At 52.4% G+C, this 26,042-nt stretch overlaps 1 protein-coding gene across 7 annotated transcripts in view; it reads right to left on the bottom strand.

The window, feature by feature from the left end:
* Positions 1-26,042, bottom strand: part of PKNOX2 (PBX/knotted 1 homeobox 2) — a 298,309-nt gene that overhangs the window by 79,812 nt on the left and 192,455 nt on the right. For 4 of the 7 annotated variants that reach the window (XM_070782943.1, XM_070782942.1, XM_070782949.1 and 1 more), the window contains exons 3-4: positions 24,335-24,439; positions 5,114-5,222 (exon numbers count right to left, since the gene is read on the bottom strand). In XM_070782943.1, coding sequence (XP_070639044.1) covers positions 5,114-5,200 — 87 coding nt within the window. In that variant the 5' untranslated portion in view covers positions 5,201-5,222; positions 24,335-24,439. Of the gene's footprint in view, positions 1-5,113; positions 5,223-24,268; positions 24,288-24,334; positions 24,440-26,042 lie in introns of those variants that run through there. The other 3 variants (XM_070782945.1, XM_070782948.1, XM_070782944.1) reach the window with 2 other exon arrangements.

Raw genomic sequence — 26,042 nt, 5'->3', positions numbered from 1 at the left:
TTTGTCTGTCTTGCCTGCCTCTGGTCAATAATGAGGCTGCATCCTTGGTGAATTGCCAGAACCCTTTCAATACCCCCTATCATGATGTCACACTATGCAAGCACCTAGCTACCTGCAGAGCAATTGGCTCCTAATCCAAACTGCAAGAGTGCCCCCATCCATTGCCACTGTGCCTAGTGGGTCAGACTGGCCACCAGGATTTCTGCTTTCTACTCAAATGCTCACACAGCCGACATGCTGGGGACACGCAGAGGAGTACTAAACGCTGAATACACACACACAAATAGACCAGATAAAATATTTGTCTTGCCTATAAGCCAAGGGCAAAGGTATTTGTGGAACAGTAGGTATGTGTCTGTGTTTGAGGAAGGGCGGGGGGAGGTTACTGGCAGCAGGAGTTTGGGACGAGGGGGTTAGAGTGAGGGGTGGGGAAGCCGCTGCCTCCCCAGTAAAGCTGTCAGTTTCCTAAAATTGCTGGTGGAGCCACAGAGCGAGAACTCTGGTGGGTGGGTGGTGTTGCCCACGGGGTGTTATAGGAAACGGGAGAACTTGAATGACACTTCAGAGGTGGAAAGAATGCATGGTTAGACGGTATGTGCCTGGATGGATGAGAGAGAGGCTGTGTTACCAGGAAAATTCTGGGAGGGAGACTGGAGTGGCGCTTGCTGGGAGAGGGGAGTAACAGCAGAGAACATGACTTTGAGGCTCCCTTAGGGATCCGTGGGGGTGCTGGGGCAGCGGGAGGAGGGGCTGGGAAAGTCCAGGTGACAGATGGGCAGGCAGAGGCAGAGATGCGAAAGGATGAAGAGTGATGTAGGCGCCGAATGGAGGGACCACAGGCCTTGTTCGCATCCAGGTCTCTCTGGAGACAATGTCCTCATTAAACAATTATTGGAGAATTCCACAGTCCTGTGACTTGCCCTACCTCTCCGAGCATAAAGTGAGAATCTGCATCCAGGACTCAGGTGTCATCACGCCAGAACTGAGGTACTGGAGGTGGACAGCAGAGGGCGCTGTGGCCCTGACAGAATTCAACAGGGAGCCACAGGAAGGAGGAAGCAGGCCACAGGAAGGGTCCCAGTGGGTTGTTGCTTTCGTACTCTCTAAACTTACGATCTGTCTTCAGTGCACAATGAACACAGAGGGACGTTCTTACGAGTAATCACGGAGTTTTCCAGGATGGACGGGAACAGAACTGAGGGGACCGGAGGCTGCTTAACTGTTATACCACTTGGTTTGTGCCCAAATAGCATAGAACCATAACCACGAACATTTCTGGACTAAAATGGGAAGAAGAAGAAAAAAAAAAAACCCTCCCTCATTTTTAATAACTTTATTCCCCAAACTTCAAAAATGAAATTGCCAAGTTAAGAATTTGCCTTGAAAAAATTTTTCTTCCTAATTTATTATAAAGAAGGTCCGGGGCTTGGGAATTTTTTAATGCAGATTCCTAATTTTCCAAAGCGAGATTCTCCTGTGCATTTGAATAGATTATGCTCGGAATTGCTAGCCCTTAGCACAACGGGAACATTATTAAAACGACTGCATGGGTCTCAGAGGACGGGTCCTGCTTTCTCGCTTCCTTTTTCATTTTGGGGACTTTGTAGCAAAGACTGTCCATTTCTGCCCATGGAAGAAACTGGGTTTCTGAAGAGGTGATAAAGAGATGCACTCAGCGGTCTAGGCCTTGAGGAGACAAGTCATATCGGGTCCAAAGGTAATGAGATTAGACCTGAAGGAATGGAGAAGTGTGGGACCCTTTCCAGACAGCCCTGTTCCAGAAGTGATACCCTGTGGGCCTGGCCCACACTATTGGGCTGGGCTTTCCTGAGGACATGGAGTGTCAGAAAGCAGCTGGTTTGCCAGGATGATGAGCATGATGAGGGCAATGGAGCAGGCTTCTCCTGGGAAGCAGGGCTCCGCCCCTGATTGCTCAAAGGGAAGAAGGCAGGAGGACCAGAGAAAGTTCCCCATGCTTGAAAACCCAACACGGAAGACATGCTCACATGCACCCACTCAGAGAAGCCCTGAAGAGTGGGGAGAAGGGCCCCCCGAAAGCCAACTGGCCTCAAAGTCTAGCACTCTGGGGAGAGCAGCCCTTCTCTGTGAGTCAGAGACTCTGCCTGCAGTCTTCATCCACCTCCTCTATCCCACCCATTCCATCCATGCCCTAAGTTCTCCCTGTGATTGCTCATCCTGGTCAGTTTCCTTGGGAACCAGTTTGGCTCAGGGAGGACCCTTGGCCTAGCCAAGGCCATAAAGACCCCAGGCCTTGGCCTGGTCACTTTACCATGGACACTGAGACTTCATCCCTGGACTTCTGTGGTTACAAGGAGATATGTGGCTTTGCCATGGAAAATTATTCCTCTGCTATAAATGTGAGTATTTTCGATGGCGAGGTTCCAGTGGCTGCTGGAGAAGAGAGCCTTAGGACAGCCCCCTCATTGGGTTTCTGCTCTGAGGCCTCAGCTGGGGGCTGGAGCCTCCCTTCCCTCCCTAAAAGGCTACAGCAGCTTGGTGGTGGCTTCTGGAGGTGGGGGGCTGAGCACCATCAGGCTGCAGCCCCACCTCCCCCACCTCCCTCACCTCCCTCAGCACCTGGGATGGACGACTTCTCAGCTGTACCCTCCTCACTCCACCGGGACCAGCATTCCTGAACAACACAGGTCTTTGCTACAGCTCTCCTACTATTCCCCCACCAAACCCAAACTTCTCCCAGCTGCCTGGGAAGGCAAAACAGGGGGTGCGGCTGGAAGCAGGGAGGCAGCTGGGCCAATCTGGTGCTCCCTGACCTCTCGGCCCAACTCTGGTCTGTCCCTGAGCCTTGGGGATGGGGATGGGAGCCCTGGCGCCCACCACCTGCTAAACACAAGCAGTGTCCTGACTGTCATTCCCGGATCCCACTGTGGAACTTAAGAGAGCATCATCCAGCTACAAAAGAAATGGAGCTGATGTTCCTGCCTCTTCATTAATACCCTCAGGTATCAGTACCCATTAGTACCCGACACGGCCTGAGCAGACGGGGGGTGGTTCTGGTCTATGGAGGAAGGATGGTGCCTCTCCCCTGTAAGGTCCTTATGTTCCCAGGTCTCCACTGTTTCAGGCCTCCTTCTATGCTTGGTTCTGACCACAGAGGGAAAGGCCCTGACACAGCTGCACACCTGGAGGCTTTCAAACAGGGGGACCATGCAAATGCCAAGCCCAGCCCACAGTCGTTCATGGGAAGCTACTGACATGAGCAGAGGTTCTGCTGAAGCCAAGGTCAGGGCAGGGTGAGCCTGGGAAGGAGCACAGAGTTGACGAGCAGGAGCAGGGATGGGGATGAAAGGACGTGCACTCGGAAGTCAGCGCTTCCAGACTTAAAAGGGGAGGAGTCAGGGGTGGTCCATGTGCTGGACCAAGTGGTCATTTTGTCGGGGGGATGACAGGGTGGACAGGGCAGCCCCACAGGCTCACACTAGGCTGGGGTGGCAGGGCCGTGGGACAAAAGGCGATGCCCCCTGTACCTGCATCTCTGCATCCTGTCCACGTGGCACAGATATCCCCTGTGGTCAGGAGAAGGGCTGTGTCTGAAATGCTAACGAGTGAGGGATGGCAGCGCAGGGCAAAGACCAGCGATCAAGACAGAATGGGAATGACGGCCTGGCACACAGTAGGGGCTCGCTGCACTTTCATGAAATGAAAGAAGGAATTCAGTTCAGTTCTAGCTGGCTGCATTTCACATTACAGGGACTCGATCAGTAATAATTGAGAAAACAGGAGAGTGTGAAGGTGGAGCCTCCTGTGAACACATAGCCTCAGGAACTCTGAGTCTCAAAGAACCCAGCATGGAGGGGAGGCACACACAGGGGACCAGATCAGAAGTGATTGGTCTCAAGGACTTGGGGAGCCCGAACCACAGAAGTTGGGCCGGGTATCCGGAGGATAGGGAGGAGAGAACAGGAATACAGGGCGAGGCCGATGCCTCCTGCAGGAGGTGCAACTGGGCTGGGCGTCTCAGAAGGACTTAGGGCTGCCGTGTCCGAGCTGTGGTTAACGGAGACTGGGAATCAGAGGAAAGGATAGGAGGGTGTAGAGAAATAGTCCTGGCCTTTTTCTGGATACAAACTGAATGGAGTCCTGAACAGAAGGGAGATTCCTCCCATTGGCACACAGAGACCAGTGAATGAGGGAGCTGGTAGATCAGATCAGATCAGTCGCTCAGTCGTGTCCGACTCTTTGCAACCCCATGAATCACAGCACGCCAGGCCTCCCTGTCCATCACCAACTCCCGGAGTTCACCCAGACTCACGTCCATCGAGTCAGTGATGCCATCCAGCCATCTCATCCTCTGCTGTCCCCTTCTCCTCCTGCCCCCAATCCCTCCCAGCATCAGAGTCTTTTCTAATGAGTCAACCCTTCGCATGAGGTGGCCAAAGTACTGGAGTTTCAGCTTTAGCATTATTCCTTCCAAAGAAATCCCAGGGCTGATCTCCTTCAGAATGGACTGGTTGTATCTCCTTGCAGTCCAAGGGACTCTCAAGAGTCTTCTCCAACACCACAGTTCAAAAGCATCAATTCTTCGGCACTCAGCTTTCTTCACAGTCCAACTCTCACATCCATACATGACCACAGGAAAAACCATAGCCTTGACTAGACGAACCTTTGTTGGCAAAGTAATGTCTCTGCTTTTGAATATGCTATCTAGGTTGGTCGTAACTTTCCTTCCAAGGAGTAAGCGTCTTTTAATTTCATGGCCGCAGTCACCATCTGTAGAGGGACCCTCTATTCAAGGGTTTCCCTAAACACTCAAAGACAGACTCAAGTACCTGGAGCTGTCTCCCTGAGTGAGGGGTTGGGGCATTTGTCTGATCTGAGCAGGAATCGGGGTGGGGAGGGGCACCAGACCATGAGCAGGTACCGCACCCTGGGGTGCCAGGTCCTTGATGCAGGCGACAGCTGCCCAGGTGGGATCTGAACCCGGTGCTTTGCCAAGTGCAGACTCCTCTCAGGGAGTCTGGGAAGAGAGGCTCCCCAGGCTGGACAGGAGGAGAGCTGGGGTAGGCTTGGCCCTGCCCTCCGCCCGGGGAAGGCCTTCGGGTCCCCTCCACCCCGCCGCTGGTCAGTCACTCACCTGTGGGCTGTCCTGGTAGGCTGGGGGTGGGACATTCTGCGTGGCCATCATCGTCAGAGCGGGGGCTGGGGAGGCATGTTGCATCATGGGATGGATTCACATGGGGGACCTGTGGCAGGAGAGAGGGGGCCGCACTGTTAATCGCTGAGCGCAGGGAGTCCTGGGGACCAGCCACTGGATGTGTACCCAGGCCAGGCCCCCGGGGACTGACCAGATACAGCAAGGGCTGGAAGCCCATGGGGGAGTGCAGGAGAGTTAAGGGGAGAAGCCTGAGTAGGGAGGGACTTGCTGTGCTATTTGGACTTGGAATAAACAATATTCAAATCACATGTAAAGCAATCTGGGAAGCCAGCAGCCCTGCTTCTGTTCAGCACCAGCTCCAGCCTGGTGGGGGCCCAGGGAGAGGCAGGAGTCGGGAGGGGGCCTGGTCCGTGGCAGCACTGGAGGAGGGCGTGGGAGGGGGCATTGGAGGTCATGTGGGCACGCCATGGTCAAGCATGCTTTCCCTTCCCAGGCCTCCTGGAGCCACCCTATACCCTCAGGGCAGAAATCTCAGCGCTGGTCCTCATCATATACACTTGCCTGACTGTATGGCCTCTCCCTGTTCACCTGGGAGGGGGCCCAGTTCTTGAGGCTCTAGCTTACTGTGTTCCCCTTTTGCCTGGCACAGTAATAAAGCCACTCTTAACCTTTCCTCTTCCATAAGAAATAAAAGAAGACGAAGCCTCAGCCCTCACAGTTCCAGATTTCCAGATTCCCCCTCCCCTCCCCAGGAGTCTCCCAGCACCACAGTAACCCCGGAGGTGTGCTCACCACACCCCCTAGTGATGGGAAGGGACCTGGGGCGCCGGCTCCTCCCCAGCTGGAGGGAGGGGCGCGTAGCCCCAGGTGACCGCTTGGAGGCCTTCCAGGAAGGGACAGAGGCAGGGGAGCAGGGGCTGCTGCCGCATGAACGCTCCTGCACATTCTACTAAGACTTCCTCAGCCTGTGTTCAACTCTGAGTTCAACCGTAAGTGAAGCCAGAAGAGCCGCAGAGCCAAGGGTCCTCTTACAGAGGAGGAAGCAGAGGCAGAGAGGACAGACGTGTGTGTGTGTGTGTGTGTGTGTGTGTGTGTGTGTTTCAGGGAGGGTGTGGTGCTTGGGAAGTAGGTTCGCCAAGATCTCTAGATTTCCCCCGGTGGGGGCTGCTCTCATCTACCAGCCCTCCCATCCCATCCCCCAAAAGCGAGCTGCCCCCATTGGCCTCGAGGTCTCTTCTTGAATCACTAAGTGGTGAAGTAAGAGGAGACAGCCTGGCTGTACCACCCAAGGAAACAGAATGCTCAGAGAGCTGTTCAGTTGCAGGAGAGGCCCTGAAATATTTAGAGCTGGAAACCACGGCTCATTGCCCGATACAGGCCTGTCCATCGAGAGATGCGGGGACTCCTGAGAACGTCCGCGAGTGCAGGGCCTGGCCTCCTCCTTGCTGGAGGGCGCTCAGGAGCAGGCAATCTTGGCGAGCGTGACAGTCAGACCCTCCCTGCCCTTCCTCCCTCTCCCTGGGGACCTCAGGGCTCCATCCTCTTCTTCCCTGATGTCCTCCCAACACCCCCTCCGCAAGGCCTTCCAAAATGTTCACATCTCTGAATTCTGTGGGAATTGGAGGGAGTCAAAGGGAGGGTCTCCAGGGCCCCATATGGAGTGTGTGTGGGTGTGTGTTGCTGTGTTAGTTCTTTTTCAGGAAAAGGAGGAAAGACCAGCTTTGGTGACCCGAGTCTCCAAACCACCAGGTGTGCTTTGACCCAAAGTCCACGTGTGAAAGCCCTGGAAATCCAGGCATTCATTCAGTTCAGTCCAGTTCAGTCGCTCAGTCGTGTCCAACTCTTCGTGACCCCATGGACCACAGCACGCCAGGCCTCCCTGTCCATCACCAGCTCCCGGAGTCCACCTGCCGGGAGCTGGCCTGAGGAACTCCACCCGTGGCAAAGGCCATGAGAGAGGAGGCTCAGCATACACAAAGGCGGGATCACAGGAGGAGTTCCTCAGGCCAGCTCCCGGCATCCACCCAAACCCATGTCCATTGAGTCGGTGATGCCATCCAACCATCTCATCCTCTGTTGTCCCCTTCTCCTCCTGCCCTCAATCTTTCCCAACCTTTCCCAGGGTCCTTTCAAATGAGTCAGCTCTTCGCATCAGGTGGCCGAACTATTGGAGTTTCAGCTTCAACATCAGTCCTACCAGTGAACACCCAGGACTGATCTCCTTTAGGATGGACTGGTTGGATCTCCTTGCAGTCCAAGGGACTCTCAAGAGTCTTCTCCAACATCCAGTTCAAAAGTAGCAATTCTTCGGCGCTCAGCTTTCTTCATAGTCCAACTCTCACATCCATACATGACTACTGGAAAAACCATAGCCTTGACTAGACAGACCTTTGTTGACAGAGTAATGTCTCTGCTTTTTAATATGCTGTCTAGGTTGGTCATAACTTTCCTTCCAAGGAGTAAGCATCTTTTCATTTCATGGCTGCAATCACCATCTGCAGTGATTTTGGAGCCCAGAAAAATAAAGTCAGCCACTGTGTCCACTGTTTTCCCATCTATTTGCCATGAAGTGATGGGACTGGATGCCACGATCTTAGTTCATTCAGCAGAGGTTTATCAAGAGTCAACTATATACAAAGACCTGTGCTGGGGGTGAGGGGACAGATGAAAAGAGGCAAGGCATTCTCCCCAGGGAGGGAGGTGATGGTGCAGTGAATCGAGGTTCCTGTGGAGAAGGTGGGGGGGAGGATGACTTCCCATGCTAAAAACCCGAGACTGCAGGGAACGCCTCTTGGCCTCACTGAACTTGTACCCCATCCACCCTGGCCTCACTTCCGAGACGGACCGCCAGGTCATCTTTGTAGCCAAAGCACCCAGGGTCACCCCATCTCACACGCACTAGGTACTGAGACCCAAGCTCTACTTCTGCAAAGAGGCTTGGAAGGAAGCCCCAGGTGGAGCCTAACTCTGCAGGCAGGGAAACCAATGCCTTTTTCATGGCTGGGTCTTGTCCAGAAGGTGAAAAACATCCCAGAAAGGCGAGAGCAGAGTGAAGAAGATTGGGGGACAGGGCATAGGATATACACTCCTTGAGACATCAGAAAGAACCTGAAGAATGAAGACTTCTGAGATATTAAAAGGGGCACGGAATCTCTCTTTTTCAGAAAACCTGGAGGGAATAAAGGAAATACAGGCATTTCAGGGATGTGCTAGGTTGAGCTTTCCTGGAAACTCTGGCAGATGGGGTAATTTTGGATAGGTCGTACGGGTCCTGAAGGCAGGATCCCTTCCGGGGAGCACCAATCTTAAACGCTCCTTGCCCAGAAAAAGCAAACATCTGTGGGGCTGTAGGGCCAGAAGCCTCCAGAAGGGGGAGCCCGGGGGGCAGAGTTTGGCGGCAGATTTTTCTTCCCCTTGTGGGGGTAACTAGGGACAGGGGAGCCTGGTGGGCTGCCATCTATGGGGTTGCACAGAGTCGGACACGACTTAAGCGACTTAGCAGCAGCAGCAGCAGCAGTTCCCTCCTGGGTTTCCCAGGTGACTCAGTGGTAAAGAATCTGCTTGCCAATGCAGGAGACATGGGTTTGATCCCTGGGTCAGGAAGATCCCCTGGAGGATGGACAGAGGAACCTGGTGGGGTGCACTTGATTGAGCACACTCACAGTTCCCTTCCACCTTGGGTTTGGGTTTATATAAATATATATATACACCTATTCCCCAGATGAGAAAGTCATCGTGAAGGCAAAGCACAAGAAGCTCAAAAGGAGGAAGACTGAGGCTAAGAAGAGGACTCTTTAGTTTGCATTCTTTTGTTCACTGTCCAATGGATGGGAAGTAGGGTCACTTTAGAAATGTTTGTAACAGCTGATGAACTGCCCTACCTGGGGGTTAAAGAGAGATGGCAAGAGTAGTCTAGGGCTTCCCTGGTGGCTCAGATGGTAAAGAATCTGCCTGCAATGTGGGAAACCTGGTTTCGATCCCTGGGTCAGGAAGATCTCCTAGAGAAGGGAATGGCAATTCATTCCAGTATTCTTGCCTGGAGAATTCCATAGACAGAGGAGTCTGGCGAGCTACAGTTCATGGGATTGCACAGAGTCGGACATAGCTGAGCGACTCACACACACACACACACACACACATACACACAAGAGTAGTCTGCACCCAGAAACCAGCACTATCCAGGCTGACAGGAGATTTTTCCATCTGGAGCCTGCTGGGCTGTGGAGCAGGGTCTAGAGGCCACGGGAACAACTTTCTGAGGACCCAGATGGCCTCTGCCCCTCCTCTCCTCCTCTCTGGGGTCACCACAGGCCACTAGGCCACTGCCCTACTGCCCTCTGGGGGCTTCTCCTGCAAAAAACAGGAGGCCTTTTCATCACGGGCTTAAGTTTCCTTCCCTACGTGCTCAAGCACAGAGCCTCTGGTAACCCGACTCCGGGGGGACCGGGAGCCCACCACCACATCCGGAAGCTATTGCTTTTCTTCACCCGCACAGGTGCCCCTTCTTCCCACCAGCTGGGCTTGGGGTGCAGAGGGTCCACGAGGGAGCATCCCGGAGAGGAATGTGGGGGTCTGACTTCTCTTGGCCGAGGCTCCACAGCAGGGGTGTGGGGGAACTCCTTGAGCCATCACTGGGCGCCAGGCCCTTTGGGGAACCCTGCCTTTCTGGCGCTTTGTTTGGGAGGCTGGAGGGCGCGGGGGCCTCGGAGTATTTGTTTGTGGCCGACGGCCGGGAGGCTGCTCCACCCTGTCCAGAGGCCCCAGCCCTCTGTCACCGGACACCAGGGCTCTGGAGGGACACAGCCAAGACTGCAAATGGAGGACACACGAGGAACAGTTTACCACTGAGAAATATCCCACGTCACAGGACTATTTTCAACGCTGAGCACCTTTATTAAGGGGAAGCTGGGAAGGAAAAAAAAACAAACAAACCCTAATGCAACACTCAACCCCACAGTGACATCCAGAAGAAATCATTTGTCACTGATATTATCATCCGAAAGAGCTAAAACTGCCATTTTACAGAGCTCAGGGGCCGAGAGAGGATGTGCGCACAGGTTGGGGGTGGCTGAGGGACGTGAAGGCCACCCCTTAGGAATTAGGGAGGAGCAGCCCGGGAGCACTCACTCCCTCTGCCTCCTCAGCTCCAGCTCCCCAGCCCCACAAAGTGAGGCTCGACTGGAGCCCAAACTCCAGCTTGTTGACAAACAGATTGAGAAAAAAGACCCAAGCTTGTTAGGAAGGAGCTCATTAGGACTTGTTGACAAGAAACCCATTAGACCAATTAACATTCTATTAACGGCCCGGGGCACCAAGGGGTTAACGCTGCCCAGCAGTAATTGGGTTGGGGTGCCTGGGTTGGGGGCTCAGGGCCTTAAGGATGAGAAACTAAGTCTAATTGGGAACTCTCCGCCCAGCCGGCCCCACAGCATCAGGAGCAAGCTCCCTGACCCCGGCCGACCCTCCCCTGGAAGGCCTGAGGTGGGAGAGGGGACAAAGGGACCAGCTTCCCTGTGGCTCCCCACTGTGGGCCGCTCCCCCCCTCCACTGGAGGCTGGGTAGGTGGCTGGCACAGGACAGGCTGGGGAGATGTTTCCACCCTCTGGGACACCTACCCTTCTTCCCTCCCTTCCCCTAAACCCCCTGGACCAGGGAAGGGTTCTGTATTAGCCTTGGGAAGTAAGTCTCCTCTTTTGGAGAGCTTTTCAGTAATATTGCCCTCTCTTACAGAACCTCTTTGGAGATGCTAGGATCCTTGAGAGCCCAGGGCCTGAAGAGGGGTAGGGAGGGGTGGGAGGCAGCTCTGATCCTGGGCCTGCCCCCTTTCCTCCCACCTCCCCCCTTTCCTCCCCACCCCCACCGCCCATCACCCTCCCTGCCTCCCTGTTCCCATCTTCCCTCCCTCCTTCTCTCGCTCCACATAAGGGCATCAAAGAGGCGGCACTGAGGTGCCCCCTGGCCCAGGAGCCCTCCTCTTCTGTCCCCCCCACACTGGTAGTATCATTTTCCTTTCCCTGCTCCTACAAGAGGCTGTGGCAGTCTGGGCCTCCATTTCCTCATCTGTAAATCCCCAGTGATCATATGGAGGCTGAGCTTAGGGTCAGAAAAGGCTGGGTTCCACACCCAGCTCTGCCACCTCTCTGTGACTGTAGGAGTCCCTTTCCCTCTTGATCTGCAAAACGAGGGAATTCACTAGAATATTCCCAAAGCCTCTGCCCAGGGTTAGCACACCACACAAGCTCTGCTGAATAGAATGGAAACAGTTGAAGCTGGTAGCTTCATTCTAAAGCCTCCCTCATTTGAGAGTGAAGCAAGGGGGCCCCGGAGTCCAAGAGAGGCAGGAAGCCTCCTCCACGCCCCCAGCCCAGGGGCCCCAGGTGGCTCCCGCCCCCTCCCCCAACCGCAGGCCCGCCCCTCTGAGCAGCTGCCCAGGCCAGGGTTCTGACGTCTAGACAGATTTGCAGGAGGCTGAAATAACACAGTGAACTCAGCAGGAGGGCCCGAAAGGCTGCATTAGTAACCTGGCTGGCTCAACCGTAGGCAGTTCCCTTTATTTTCCTTCCGCGGAGAGCCTGGTCCAAAAGGGAGTCTCCGGCCCAGCTCCCTTCCCAGAAGCAGCCTGTAGGTGGCGCCGCGGAGCCCCGCTTTAATTGCATTATATAATATAACCTGTTTACTAAATCATGTAATCAGTCGGTTTAGGATTTACAGCTTTGGATGTGTATAGAGAATTGGACTTTGAGTCAAATTTAAAAACAAATAAAAATGAGAGGCAGCTGTTGCTGATAGTGTGATATTCATCTTTTGGAAACAAATTCACCCCGCTGCTATAAATTATGCCTGGGGAAAAAAAATGTGTTGGTGGTGGGAAGGAGTTGGCTACGTCTCCTATGCTGGCAACTCGGAGCGATGAATCTTGAAATAACGGTGTCAACCTGTCACTGATTTCATGTGACTCTGTGGATTTATCTAAAGAAACGCAAGCATGCGCGTGCACACACACACTCAGACAAACACACACACACACACACACACACACACACACCAGGTCTCTTTCGCAAAACCCAGTAAGGGTTAGAAACCGCAAGTGGAAAGCTGAGTGCCTAGAGGAACTGGATGGTCCCCGATCCTTGGTGCTTGGAGTCAGCACCGGGGTGACAAGGCTTAGGCCAGTGTGGGGATAGATGGTAGGAAGGATGGAGGTGAGAGAGAGGACACACCCATGGGTGGGAAGCTTCAAAGTGTAAGCAGGTCTGATGGAGGTGTTTCAGAGAGGTGAAGGGTCCTTGTAGAATAAAGGGAAAGGGCCAGCCCCCAAGAGCCCCCCGCCCCCCCGACCAGCACAGCAAGCGCTGGATCTGGGCTTGCCGTTCAACCCAGGTGCTAGGGAGCCAGGCGGAACCTCAGGGCCTGGGGTGACAGGAATGCTGTGGCCTAGTGACTGTTGTTCCCCACTCCCCCCCCCCCCCATCTTTCTGACTTTAGGGTCCTAGGGGCAGATAGAATCCTCTCAATGTAATCCTCTCAACGTCTCAGCCAGAAGGGCGACCTCCCTGGCACCCCTCTGGTTCCTGCTTGGAACTCTCAGTGGGGAATGATTCTCTACAGCAAAGGTGACAGCCAAGACAGCAGGCAGCTCCGGCCCTCATGGTCACCCACAGCCCTCTGCTCTGACTGCCCTTCGCCACCTCTCTGGGCAGCCCACTTGGGAGGTGGAGCCAGGTCATGACCTCTTGTGACGGTGCTGGTTTCCAAGGAACAGAGGAGCCAGTGGGTCCAGCCTGAGTTTGACCAGCCTGGCCAGTTTCAGACTCCTTGGGAGATGGGGAATCTCCCTCTCTCTACCTCTCTCTCCTCCTTCAGCCCGTAATCTCCCTTTGGTCTCTGGAAGAGGTCGGAACCATCTGTGGACCGTCCCAGCAGCGAGGTCCTCTCCATGGCCTGTGGTCCGCCCTCCAGGAGCCTGCCCCTCCTCCCCTCTCCCCACTCCAAGGCCATTTCATTCTTTGTGCTGGAATAACAATATGTCTCCTCTGGGGCCGGGTCTAGGAGTCATTTCTGTGCTCACGGACCCCAGTCTGGGGATGGGCTACAGCTTGCTGCGAGACCCAGTTCTGGGAGGAAGGGGCTTATAATCCACTCTGGACTCCTCTGTGCCCACAGTGTAGTGTGTGTGTGCTGGGGTAAGGGGGGTGTGGGCGGGGCTTGTGACATTCCCTGGGTGTTGCAGGGATGCTGGGAATCTCTGACCCAGGTCAGTGGCTCTCCTCACCCCTGATCGGCTTTCCAGGGGAGGAGACCCATCCTGCCCCACTGCCTCTGACTCACGGGGGCTCCTGGCACCTCAGCACCCAGAGTTAGGGCTGTAGCTTTTTTTCCTTTATGTACCCGGTTCCCTTTTACTGTTCAACTTGGTTTCAAAAAAAAATGGACCCAGGTCAGAGTTAGGAGAGCAGCCTTTACTGTGGCCCCAGCATCTCTCCTGTCTGCTCCTTCTTCGCACACAGGGACCAGAAAGTGACAGTCCCCCGTTTTCCTCCCTGCCTTGGCTGTCACACCTTTTTTGGCTTCAAAAAGCCGCTGATATATTTTACAAACTGAAACAGCAATTTAATTCCCCCTGATAGCGGCAATTGTCCATTAGATCTTCCTACCGAGGAGCTTAACAATAATTCCTTTCATCCAACTGCTTGCTTCTTCTTGATCTGAGAATCAATCCCATAAATAGCAGGCGAGAGTCTTCACATTACTCTCCCCCTCCAGCTTTTAGCATTTTGATGAAGATTCTCATCTCCTCTTTAAGCACTTTACAACTTGGTGATTTTTCCCCCCTTTGGTTCCTTTAACAAAATAAAACAAAAAAGCAGAAAGGGGGTGGCAGGGGAGGGGGGAGCATGCTAGCTATAAGGGTAAGCACAGCCCTGCATTCTTCTTACAGAGAAGTGGTATGTACTTTCTCCTGCTGGAAGGCAGGGGGTTGGCAGCAATGACCTCCAAGGGTCATCTCCAATCTGCCTTCAAGCAAGTGCTGCTCTGCCCCAGAGGCCCCATTGGTCTGGTCCTAAATTTCACCCACAGCTGGGTCCTGCTTTTGCCAGTGATACTTGACTTAGAACACAGTTTCACTTTCTCTTCTGCCCTGTCTCTGCATCCCAGGAAAGGGGGTTGGAGGAGGCCATCGCTGGTTCCAGGCATGAAGCCTCTCCCCAGGCCCGTAACCAGGGTCCCGCCCATCCCTTGGGCAACTCTGGAGCCTAGAGATGGGAGTCCGCCCTCTCTTTTTCATCTCCAGCCCTCTTCATCTCTATCCAAACAGCATGAGTGGGAGAGGTGGGGAGGAACGGAGACAGGAGAGAGCTTGAGGCCTTTCATTCAATTATTTTTCTTCTCTCTCAAATGTGCAGGCAGTCCTAGGGGTCTGGGGCAGAGGAGGGCCCTGCAGCTCTTCCATGGGAGCAGCCAGGGTGGATTGCCAGGGCAGCTGGGAGCCCCGGCCAGCTCCCCCGGGACCCCATCATGTGCTCCTGGTCTGCACACATACACAGAGAGAAACAAATCTAAAAATGAACCCAGGGACTGAAATCCCCCTCGACAAACCCGAATCCCAGGTTTATTATTATTTGTTGAGAGCTGACAGCAGCCACTGCTCAGGAACTGAGCTGAGAAAACAACACGGGCTGGGCCCCTGAGGCTTGCGACTCAGCAGAGACAGACAAACAGCTCAGACGCTGGGGACCCCAGATGGAAGGAGCGTTTCTGCTGTCCTACCTGCCTGCTTCCTCCTATCAGTCAACTGCCTTCTCAGAGGCAGTCACCCGGGAGGCCGGCCCTCCCTGGGAGCCAGGAAGAAGAATAGAAGTGAGGGGCTGGGATGGAGGTGCAGGGAGAGGTCTGGTTAGCGGAGTTCCCAGAACTAAGGGACCCAGGCACCTATCGGGCATGGCACCTGAGACGCTCTCAGATTCTCCTGGAAGCAGAGGATGCTAAGAGGGTCAGCCAGGCCACCTTTCTCTCTGAGAAGGACTGCACTACATTATCTGGCTGGATAATATCTGATTTCATTTTTAAAAACTTCCTCCAGAGGGGGAAAAAAAGGGGGTCAAGAATCAGGGCTATGAAAGCAAGTAGTCCTTTGGGCTCAGTTTATCATTGAAAAGCCACTCATCCCCGACACTTCCTGACTCAGCCCATAGCTGTCCTCACTCTGGGACCTCGGTGAGCCCGTGAGAAAAGACAGGGGGACCCCGTAGAGTCCACAGCAATGTGGTCAGCTTGTGGGAGGAAAGGGCACCAGCCGGGTGCCTTGGTCCTCACGGCTGTTTGGAACTAGAGCAGGTACACTGGCTCTGTGTTCCTGATCTGTCAGAAAGGCAGCCCTGGGGGGTAAGGGAAGGGAGGATGGCATTTTCCATGTGAAAGGGGGTGATGCCGGGCAGTCACCCCTGGGTTTCAGCATCCAAGCCCCAGCTATCAGACAAGCCCCATCTATCTCCCGAGAAATAGTGCCTCTGCGGTGCTTCTCTGCTGGCAAGGTCCTCTGTGTTACACGACCACACCTCTGCCTGCATCAAAACTTTGCTCAAAGCCTTCTCTTCCACGAAGCCTTTCTTCACTTTCTACTCCAGGACCATCCTCTCAGCTGGAGCCCTGCCGTCAGGCAGAGGGAGGGCATGCTGCAGGATTTAGCGCTACGTGTGTTTCTATGTCCTGGAAAGCCTGCTTCCCACTTGGGTCTCATCTCGCCCATTGACCTCTATGTTCCCAGCAGACAAGATCATGGCCTTGCCTTCCTTTTCCTTCTGGGGAAAAAGGTCTGTGCAATGTGATTTTACAAGGTCTACCTCCTTATGGAGGGCTTCCCAGATGGCTTAGTGGTAAAGAATACGCCTGCCAATGCAGGAGACACAGGTTCGATCCCTGGGTCAGGAAGATATCCCTTGGAGAAGAGAATGGCAACAACTCCAGAATTCCTGCCTGGGAAATCCCAAGGACAGAGAAGCCTGGTGGGCTACAGTTCATGGGGTTGAAAAAGAATTGGATACGACTGAGTGACTAAACAATAATAACAACCTCCTTACAGAGCCTGGATAGACATAAAACTTCCTTTGGTTTATTGTTGAAATGTCAAACAGACCAATAAATCTAAGGATATTAGATACTAGGACTTGAAGAAAGGATAAATCTTTAAGTCCCAGCAGTCATTTACACCTTAGTGAGAATAAGTTTGTTTCCCTGGAGCCAGTTTTGCCCTGGAGTGAGATGATAATCCAGAATTATTAACAACTTCAACTCACTGAGCCCTTGCCATGCACCAGGCATTATGCTAAGCCACTGTCACAGAGAACCCTATTTATTGTTCCCAGCAACCGTAAGGTATAGCTGTGATAGTTGTCCCCTTTCAAGGATGTGAACACTGAGGTTTGGAGTGGTGGAGAGAGTTCTCAAATGTGACACAAGGCCTGATTTCAGAGTCTGGACGTTTAACCTAGAAGTCTGGGGTGGAGGCGGGGAACACCAGCGGAGCCCTGGAAATGGAACAGGAGAAAGACAAAGCTGACTGTGCAGAAGCTACCATCTGGAGTCAGGACACCCAACACAGGTGGTCCCTAACTTCCACATGCCCTCAAGGTCAAAGGGTCACATTGTAGCAACACACCTAAATGTCACCCGTCTGCCAAATTTGAGCTTTTGCACCTCACTAACGGGCACATACTTTATGCCTGTGGATGGTGAGGCCTCTTAAACAGCAACTGTTCATCTCTGTCAGTCCTGTCTTCTCTGGACAGCAGGGTGTGTGCAAATTCATTTAAAATCTGTATTGCATTTGCTCTTATTATTGTATAAAAATGAGTGGAAGACAGGAAACAAAATGCTGCTAACACCCATGAGAAGTCGGGGCCTCACAAACACGATGCAACCAAGACAGAGATGCTTCCATGAGCGCTGAGAGAGGCAGGTCTGAGCCTCCGTCGGGGACTCACTGGACTGTGGGTTCAATTATGAAGGGAAAGAACAAGATTTGAGAACGACTATGAAATGACGGAATACATGGTTGAAGACGGCGCGTAACAGGCGATCACGTGTCTCAGCCGTGGGCTCAGAACCCTGGGAACTGGTGCCAGGCGGGGGCAGGGGCTGCCTGCCCCCTGACCCCTCACCACGCAGGCAGCTCGGGGCCGGGATCCAACTCATGTCGGCGGGGATGCTGGCAATGTCTCCCTTCTGGGCTGCGGCCCGGGCGGGGTGGGGAGGGAGGGGGTCTGAAGTCTACTTGCTCCCTGTGAAGTCTCTCTGCTTGGCCTTCTTTCTCCGCCCCACCCATGGTTTTCCAAGGACCACCCACAGCTGCAAAGAAGTCCCTGTTCTGGAGGGAAATATGCCGTGACTCACAGGCTAAGAGGCACCTGGCTCTATCTGCGGAAAGCCTGTCTGATGAAACAGGACTGGCTTTTATTCAGGTTAGGGGCACCCCATGCTCAGGGAGCATCCCTTGACATAGCTCCCTGAGTCCTAACTTTATGCCCTTGCAAAAGCCCCTTCCCCGCAAACCTTCCTTTCAGAACTGCCTCCTTCTTCTCTCAGCCCAGAGAGGTTTCAGGCAGCTTCTGAAGGGGTGACCAGCAAAGACATCTTTGCTGGCCAGCAACGGGATTATTACCCATAGCCTCCAAAGCAGGAAGCAATTAAACAAAAGTGCAGGGGGCTAGAGCTCTGTTCTGCGTCCCCCTGGCCCCTGCCAAGCTCCATCCCTTCAACCTCCAGCTTTGAAAAGGGGTCAGTAGTTCTCGGGTTTCTAACAGGGAAAACTTGAGTCATATGCTGGCCCTTTCTACCGCACTCAACCAAGAAGTGTTCCATATTAGCAGCGGGTGTCTTTGAATGCTAGCCACTTGTCCGAAAATTATAACTTGCCTCAAATGCTGCCCTTTGCAGGGACGACTCATTTCCTATCATTGTGGTCTCGGTGGAAAGAAATCCTGCCTTCATTAGAGAAACTTTGTGGACTCGAAGTTCAAGTGCTTCTACTTGTGTCAGTTAAGACAGACCCCATGGAGGGCAAGTTCAGGGCGGGGAGGCGGGGACGTGGAGACAAATTCACACAGTGGACTCTGGACCTGGGGGACCAATTAGGATACTTCGATTAGAACAGAGAATGATCTTTTGGGATCTGAGCGCTTGTTGATCTGGGTGTTCCAGGGTCTGGCCCGTTCAGGGAGAAGGAGTGAAGCATGTCAACTCCCAGTGTAGAGATTCTATCCAGAGCAGAGTGGCCTGGGCAGGGCAGGAGAGAGGAGTGTGAGGTGTCTGCTCCCAGAGCCCATCTGTGGGGAAGGGAGGAGGAAAAAGTGGGAATTCTCAGCCACAATGCCTCCCCAAGGGCACAGATCGCCTCAGGCTGGGCAAGATCCCTGCTATCCACAAGCCTCTCTGATCTCCTTTTTAGGGCCTGGCTGTCTCAGATTAGAGCATCTGCTCTGCAGCCCTGGGAAGAGAAGTCTGTTGTTTCTTTGTTCTGGGATTCATAAAAGTGTAAAAAAGGATCTCACCTAATGAGGCCCTTGCTGTGGTCAGGGATTATTTCACGAACAGGAGCAGTGTATGCATATGAGCTGAGATAGTCTGAGGAGTAGGGGGCAGGGTGGGCAGAGGGAGATGAAGAGAGGAGGCCCATGTAAGAATGATCAGGAAGGTCAAGGAGAGCGGTCCCCAACAGGATCAATGTTCAGGGGATGCTGATGAGATCTGAGGTTTCAGAGATGTGTCTGTCACTGGGGGCTGGCCACTATGGCTGCCCTGGCTTGAGCTGACCGTTGTCCTCACTCCTTACTCTTAGCTTCTTCCTCAAGCCCAGAAGCAGCGTTGGACGCAAGGCTCCAAAGAAGTCTGTTCAGAGCAGTTTGCCGGAGGGCTGGCAGAGCCGTGGTGGGTCTGAGTGCTGCCTAGAGGAGAGGTACAGAGGAGAAAATCCCGTCCGAGGCCACAGCCAAGTTGAGCGGGGCTCCTACCCGGAAACCAACAGTCATTTACTGAGCACCTGCCATGTGCCAGGCTCTGTAAAAGGCCTTGGACGTCCCAGAAGGAGAAAACAGGGACGAGTGGAATAAATAAAGATACGAGATGAAGCAAGATAGATGACTTCAGATTTCAAGGGATCCCGAGGGCTGAGTAAGAGAAATAAAAAAGGAGCAAACCAAATCTCAAGCCTCAGCACACAGTGGTAGAAATTCAGAACTTTAAAAAGAAAAGAAATCTAAAAGTGGATTCTTACTGCCAGACTGGAAATAAGAGAGTGAAGCAGCACCTTCAGGACCTACGAGAAAATGCTGTGGAACGTGGGACTTGCTCTGAGTTCTGTCAGTCAGGTTCAAAGAGAAGATCAAGTCTGTTTTGGGTACATGAGGACTCAATTTACTCCCTTCCCATCAATATAAAAATAACTAGAGGTGATAATTCAAAAAACAAGGAGGCTGGAGGAAGAAGACAATGGAAAACAAAACAGAGCTGCAGCCCAACGGGAGGAAGGCAGCTGGAAGGACGGAGGGGTGGGCATCAACCCTGGGGCTCAGGAGACTCTAGGCAGTAGCCGGGTGTTGAGGACAGTGTTCCATTCCTTTTCCTGGGGTCAAATCCCAAGAGTAAGTCCTGTGGCTGAATAACATTTCCACCTTGTTATCAACCTATAGACAAGGCCTGGAAAATTCAATGGACTGTATAGTCTATGGGGTCGCAAAGAGACGACAAGACTGAGTAACTTTCACTTTCACTTTGGGGCTTCCCTGATAGCTCAGTTGATAAAGAATCTGCCTGCACTGCAGGAGACCCTGGTTCTATTCCTGGGTCGGGAAGATCCCCTGGAGAAGGGAATGGTTACCCACTCCAATATTCTTGGGCTTCCCTTGTGGCTCAGCTTGTAAAGAATCTGCCCACAATGCAGGAGACCTGGGTTCGCTCTCTGAGTTGGGAAGATCCCCTGGAGAAGAGAAAGGCTACCCACTCCAGTATTCTGGCCTGGAGAATTCCATGGACTGTATAGTCCATAGGGTCACAAAGAGTCGGACACGACTGAGCGACTTTCACTTCACTACCAACCTATAGTCAACATGCGGAGGTAACCACAGTTATTTAACAGAATAAAAATCTTCTAAATCTTATAAAGTTAGCACATAAACTATACTAAATAGTATAACACTGTGCATTCTGTAATATATATATTCCGTATTATATATAATACTATCAACTAAAAATAGATAGCAAATATAGTTTGATCAAACTAATATAAATTGGAAGGAGAAGAATGTGTGCTCGTTTCCCCAACTTCCACAGCAGATCGTTCATAAATAAACACATACATTAACAAGAGGGACTGAGGAAATTTCTTGGTGGTCCAGTGGGTAAGACTCCAAGTTTCCACTGTAGGAGACATGTGTTCAATCCCTGGTCGGGGAAGTAAGATTCCCATGCTGCCCAGAGAGGCCAAACAAATAAATAAATAAATACAATATCTTAAAAAAGAGAGAGACTGACACATATTGTATGACATAATAAGCAACCACGTGCGTACATGCTCAGTTATGTGACTCTTTGTGACCTTATGACTGTAGCCCGCCAGGCTCCTCTGTCCATGGGATTCTCCAAGCAAGAATAACCAGAGTGGGTTGCCATTTCTTCCTCTAGGGGATCTTCCCGACCCAGGAATTGAACCTGTGTCTCCCGCATTACAGGTAGATTCTTTATGACGGAGCCACCTGGGAAGCCCAATAAGTGGCCACAAAATCAGCTAAATCAGAAACCGTTTCTTGGGGTTGACTGGATGGTGAACTAGTGGGCAGAGGTGGGGGAAAGAAGGGAGGCTTTTTAGAATACTATGCAGCAATCAAAAACAATAGACTGAATCGATTTATCTTGACCTGGAAAACTCTCCATTATACAGCCTAGTTTAAAGCAAGTTTTTAGAACAGCATTTGAAACTTAAATCTCACTGTGTTCAATTAAACACCCAAACCGATAAGACACAGTCTGTGTCCTCAAGCAACCCCACCTCTGCAGCCCCTCTCCATGCCTCTGCTCTACCCCACCGGCTTCTGCTTCTGGAACATCTCCCTCGCTCAGAATTCTGCAAGATGCAGATCTCTTTCTATGCTAGGGGAGAGCTGTTTTATGTATGTTTCAAGTCACAAATGCAAGTTCTTGACTACAAGTAGTAAGTTCAAAGATGGACCTGGATGAAGCCGCTCAGGAGATGAAAGCTTCACGCACACGTAACTGGCCAGGGGGAAATCAAGTCGGGAAGGGAAATCTGAGAATTACAGATGCCGAGGCTAGAAGGCATCTCACAGAGCTCCCATCCGCGTTTCACATTCACAGATAAAGAACATACGTGGGGCGTGATGGAAGGTCACTGTATTGAATTAGTGCCCAGAAGAGGGGGAGTTGGGCTTGTTATCAACCAGAGGCAGGAAAGAAGCCAAGAGATGCTGAAGCTGGAGTAGCAGCCTGATGCCAGGGCCCTGCAGAGGAGCCCATAGGGAGACGGTGGGGGGTGTGGTGTGTGGGGCTGGGGTCCACTTCAGGAGCTGCTCATGGAGAAGGTGGCTTGACTTTGGGGAAGACCAGGGGAAATCAGACAGGAACACACTTCCTTAGTGTCCACAGAAGCTGGAAAGAAGCAGCTTCAATCTGGGCAGGAGGGGACACATTGGGGAAGGGCTGGGAGCATCCATCGTGTGCCAGATGTGCATGAGGTGCCCTACAGTAGTTCCGGCATTTCATCCTCACACAAGCCCTGCAAGGTAAGCGCGGTTGTCCCAGTCCATCAAGACAGTGATAGTTAGAAAACCTAAGTCATGTAACTTGCCCCAAATCCCGCAGCCAGCAAATGACAGAGCTGGAATCTGAAGCTGGGCTGCTTTGATCCAAAGTCCCTGCTCAAGGAATCAGAGGGCATCAATCAATGTGTGGTCACTCATTGCTAGGAGGAGTGTCTTTCCCAAACTGGGATAAACTAACCCTTCTCACCTCCTGAATCCTGTGTATGGACTCAGGCCCCCTGCCCAATCCATGAACACCCAGGCATAATGGCTGGCTCAACTGGCCCAGTAGGACCCTGAAAATTCCCACCTCGGAGGAGAACAGGAGTTGTGGTTCCCTTTCTCCCAGCCCCGAGCCCTGCATTGCTTCTGAGATGTCTGGAAGGAGGTGCACTGGGATGGAGCATGAACACAGAGTGGAGAAGAGAAGCTGGAAGCCTGGACCCTTGGTTTTTAGTGCTTAGCTCCATACCTGCCCTCCTCCAACCGCCAGGGCACCTCATTGCCCTTGATCCCACCCCCAGATGCTGTCGGCTCCCCCACGTCTTCCCAGGCGCCTCCGCCCCCATGGAGCCTCTGACTTCAGCAGGAGGCAGGCAGGCAGGCCCACAAGAGAATGTATGTCAGTTAGGGGTTGTCGTTGACACGTGGAGATCATTAACGAGGCTTATTTTTAAATTGTAATTGCAAAATGTAAATGCTCCCCAAACTGATGTGTAATTGCTACCCCCTCCACCCCAGCCCTTCCCCTCTGGTGCCAGCTTTGCAAGGAGAGAATTAGAAAATAAAAAGGGGGTGGATTATGTAAGCAAAATGATTTTAAAAAAAGAGAGCGAGAGAGCTAAGAATTTAAGTGAGACAGCTGGCGGCTCCCTGATTGCCACACTTCCAGCATTAGCTGCAAAAATTGTCCTTGCCGACTACACCCACCCAAGCAACGGTGTCAACTGTATTGAGTCCCAGAACACAGAACAGACTGGAGCTCCCTTGGGAAGATGGTTCAGTGGTCAGTGTGTGTGTGTGTGTGTGTGTGTGTGTGTGTGTGTGTGTGTGTGTGTGTGGTCCTCTTCAATATACATGACATTTCTAATTACCTGCCTCTCTCCTTCTTCTTCTCTTGAGGGAAACAAGGTTTTGTGAGGAATCTGGCAATGATTACTGCCCCCCAAACAAAGACTGGATCCCAGGTGGGACTAGTAAAGAATCTGCCTGCCAATGCAGGAGACTCAAGAGACGGGGATTCAATCCCTGGGTCAGGAAGATCCTCTGAAGAAGGAAATGGCAACCCATTCCAGTATTCTTGCCTGAGAAATCCTATGGACAGAGGAGCCTGGCGGGCCACAGTCCATGGGGTTGCAAAGAGTTTGACATGACTGAGTACTGAGCACATATTGGGTCACAAAGACTGGGAAACTAGAAGATCATGGTGGCCCTAACACATCAGGGAAACTTACAAACACCCCAGCAGGGTCCTGTAGATTTGGGGTGGGGAGGGGGTGGAGCCCATCTCACCATAACAGATCCAGCCCTTATCATGGCATACTGGAAAGAAAAAAGACTTGTTTTGGATAACTGGATTTCTAAACCCCTGCCTACACTGCTACTTAGGTCTGTGAGATCATCAGGTTACTTAAGGCGATTTTAAGAACCCTATCTGATAAGAGGATTAAGTGAGATTCTCTGCTTTATACTCTCTAAGGAACTAGTTCTCATAGTTCATCACACACATCTTCGATGCAGTTTCCTCTGTGTTCATCAGAAACACTGGGGGCAGGGTGCAGATTCTCAGTCTAAACCTAGACTCACAATTTGGGATCTCTGGTGTGAGGTCCAGGAACTGAGTTTTTCACAAACACTCCTGGAGACAAGGCTTGCTCCAGAGGGCTGGACAAGTATTACCGTCATGGGTGTGAGCAACAGCCCATCCCTACACAGCAACAAGAGTTTCTTGTTCATGGAATATGCAGAGCGAAATAGAGGTAGGCAGGGACTAGGCATAGCTCTCACCCCATCCTCCAGGGGCCAAGGAGAAACAGAACGGGTTTGCGTGTTCTGAGGTCATGTGCAGTAAGTGTCAGCTAACGTTATGGGCTGCTTCTCAAGGTTGTCAGAAGAAAAGACAATCTGCCTGGAGGGTTTGCTAAGTACTAGTCACTCAGTTGTGTCTAATTCTTTGCTAGTCCATGGTCCGTAGCCCATCAGACTCCTCCATCCATGGGATTCTCCAAGCAAGAATACTGGAGTGGGCTGCCATTCCCTTCTCCAGGGGATCTTCCCAACCCAGGGATTAAACCTGGGTGTCCTGCATTGCAGTCGGATTCTTTACCATCTGAGTCTTCAGGGAAGCCTGGAGGGTTTAACCACGTGTTGAAGGATGGAGAACGTTTCTTACTGTTCGGTGATCCCGGCAGCCTCTAGGATGGCCCTCAGGGCACTCAGTCCTCTCCTCACTTCCAGCTGGGCCAGCAATCCTTCCTGTTGACCAGAACCAGCGCACCTGTGAGAAAGGGAAGAGCAGCACTCAGAAGGGAAGGCTAGAGGTGCAGGGATAAAGGGGGACCCCACTCTGCTCCCCCTCCTCCCAGGCTGGTGGTGAAGGATACACTCTGTGTGCTCTGCAGACCTCCTACTACACGATCATTCAAGCCCCTCTCCTCGTTGGGTGTTCAGACCCACCGAGCCGTGTTAGAGCCCAGCCCTTCTCTCGGCAGGAAATGGCCTGTGGTTGCCCATCTGGTCTCCTGGAACCAGACAGCCCCTCTGCCCCAAGTGTGGTCAGGTCACTGAGTGATTTGTGAAGCCTGGGGAAGCACAGCCGGTTTCTTGCTTTAAACTGTAGGGAACTCAGAGAAAGAGTGGCAGTTGCCACCTGCTCAGATGTGTGCAGGAGTTTCAGACACTTTCCCAGCAGACAGGCTTCATCTGGGGGTCTGAACACTGGTGGGTGGGAGGAGGGCACTGGTCGGCAGCAGGAAGGAAGAGTCTGGAGGGCAAAGGACCCAAAGCAGTGAAGAACAGCCTTGACCTAAAGGGGGCTTCAGCTGCATGACTTATTTATTTATTATTAGATTTGTTGGTGTTCAGTCACTCAGTAGTGTCCAGCTCTTTGCGACCCCATGGACGGCAGCATGCCAGACTTCCCTGTCCTTCACCATTTCCCAGAGTTTGCTCAAACTCATGTCCGTTGAGTCGGTGATGCCATCCAACCATCTCATCCTGCGCTTCCCCCTTCTCCTCCTGCCCTCAATCTTTCCCAGCATCAGAGTCTTTTCCATGTGACCCTATGGACTGTAGCCCACCAGGCTTCTCTGTCCATGGAATTCTCTAGGCAAGGATATGGGAGTGGGTTGCCATGCACTCCTCCAGGGGATCCTCCTGACCCAGGGTCTCCTGCATTGTAGAAGGACTCTTTACCATCTGAGCCACCAGGGAAGACCATAATTAGATTCAGTTCAGTTCAGTCGCTCAGTCATGTCCGACTCTTTGTGACCCCATGGACTGCAGCACGCCAGGCCTCCCTGTCTATCGCCTGTCCAACTCCTGGAGCTTGCTCAAACTCATGTCCATTAAGTCAGTGATGCCATCCAATCATCCCATCCTCTGTTGTCCCCTTCTCCCCCTGCCCTCAATCTTTCCCAGCATCAGGGTCTTTTCCAACGAGTCAGTTATTTGCATCAGGTGGCCAAAGTATTGAAGCTTCGGCTTCAGCATCTGTCCTTTCAATGAATATTCAGGACTGATTCCCTTTAGGATTGACTGGTTGGATCTCCTTGCAGTCCAAGGGGCTCTCAAGAGTCTTCTCCAACACCACAGTTCAAAAGCATCAATTATTCGGCACTCAGCTTTCTTTATGGTCCAAGTCTCACATCCGTATGTGACTACTAGAGAAACCATAGCTTTGACTAGATGGACCTTTGTCAGCAAAGTAATGTCTCTGCTTTTTAATGTGCTGTCTAGGTTGGTCATAGTTTTTCTTCCAAGGAGCAAGGGTCTTTTGATTTCATGGCTGCAGTCACCATCTGTGGTGATTTTGGAGCCCAAGAAAATAAAGTCTGTCACTGTTTCCCCATCTATTTCCCATGAAATGATGGGACCAGATG

The sequence above is a fragment of the Bos indicus genome, chromosome 29, assembly GCF_029378745.1.
Source record: "Bos indicus isolate NIAB-ARS_2022 breed Sahiwal x Tharparkar chromosome 29, NIAB-ARS_B.indTharparkar_mat_pri_1.0, whole genome shotgun sequence".
NCBI lineage: Eukaryota > Metazoa > Chordata > Mammalia > Artiodactyla > Bovidae > Bos > Bos indicus.
Note: the sequence above shows the minus strand (reverse complement) of the source record. Positions and strands in the feature narration are given on the sequence as shown.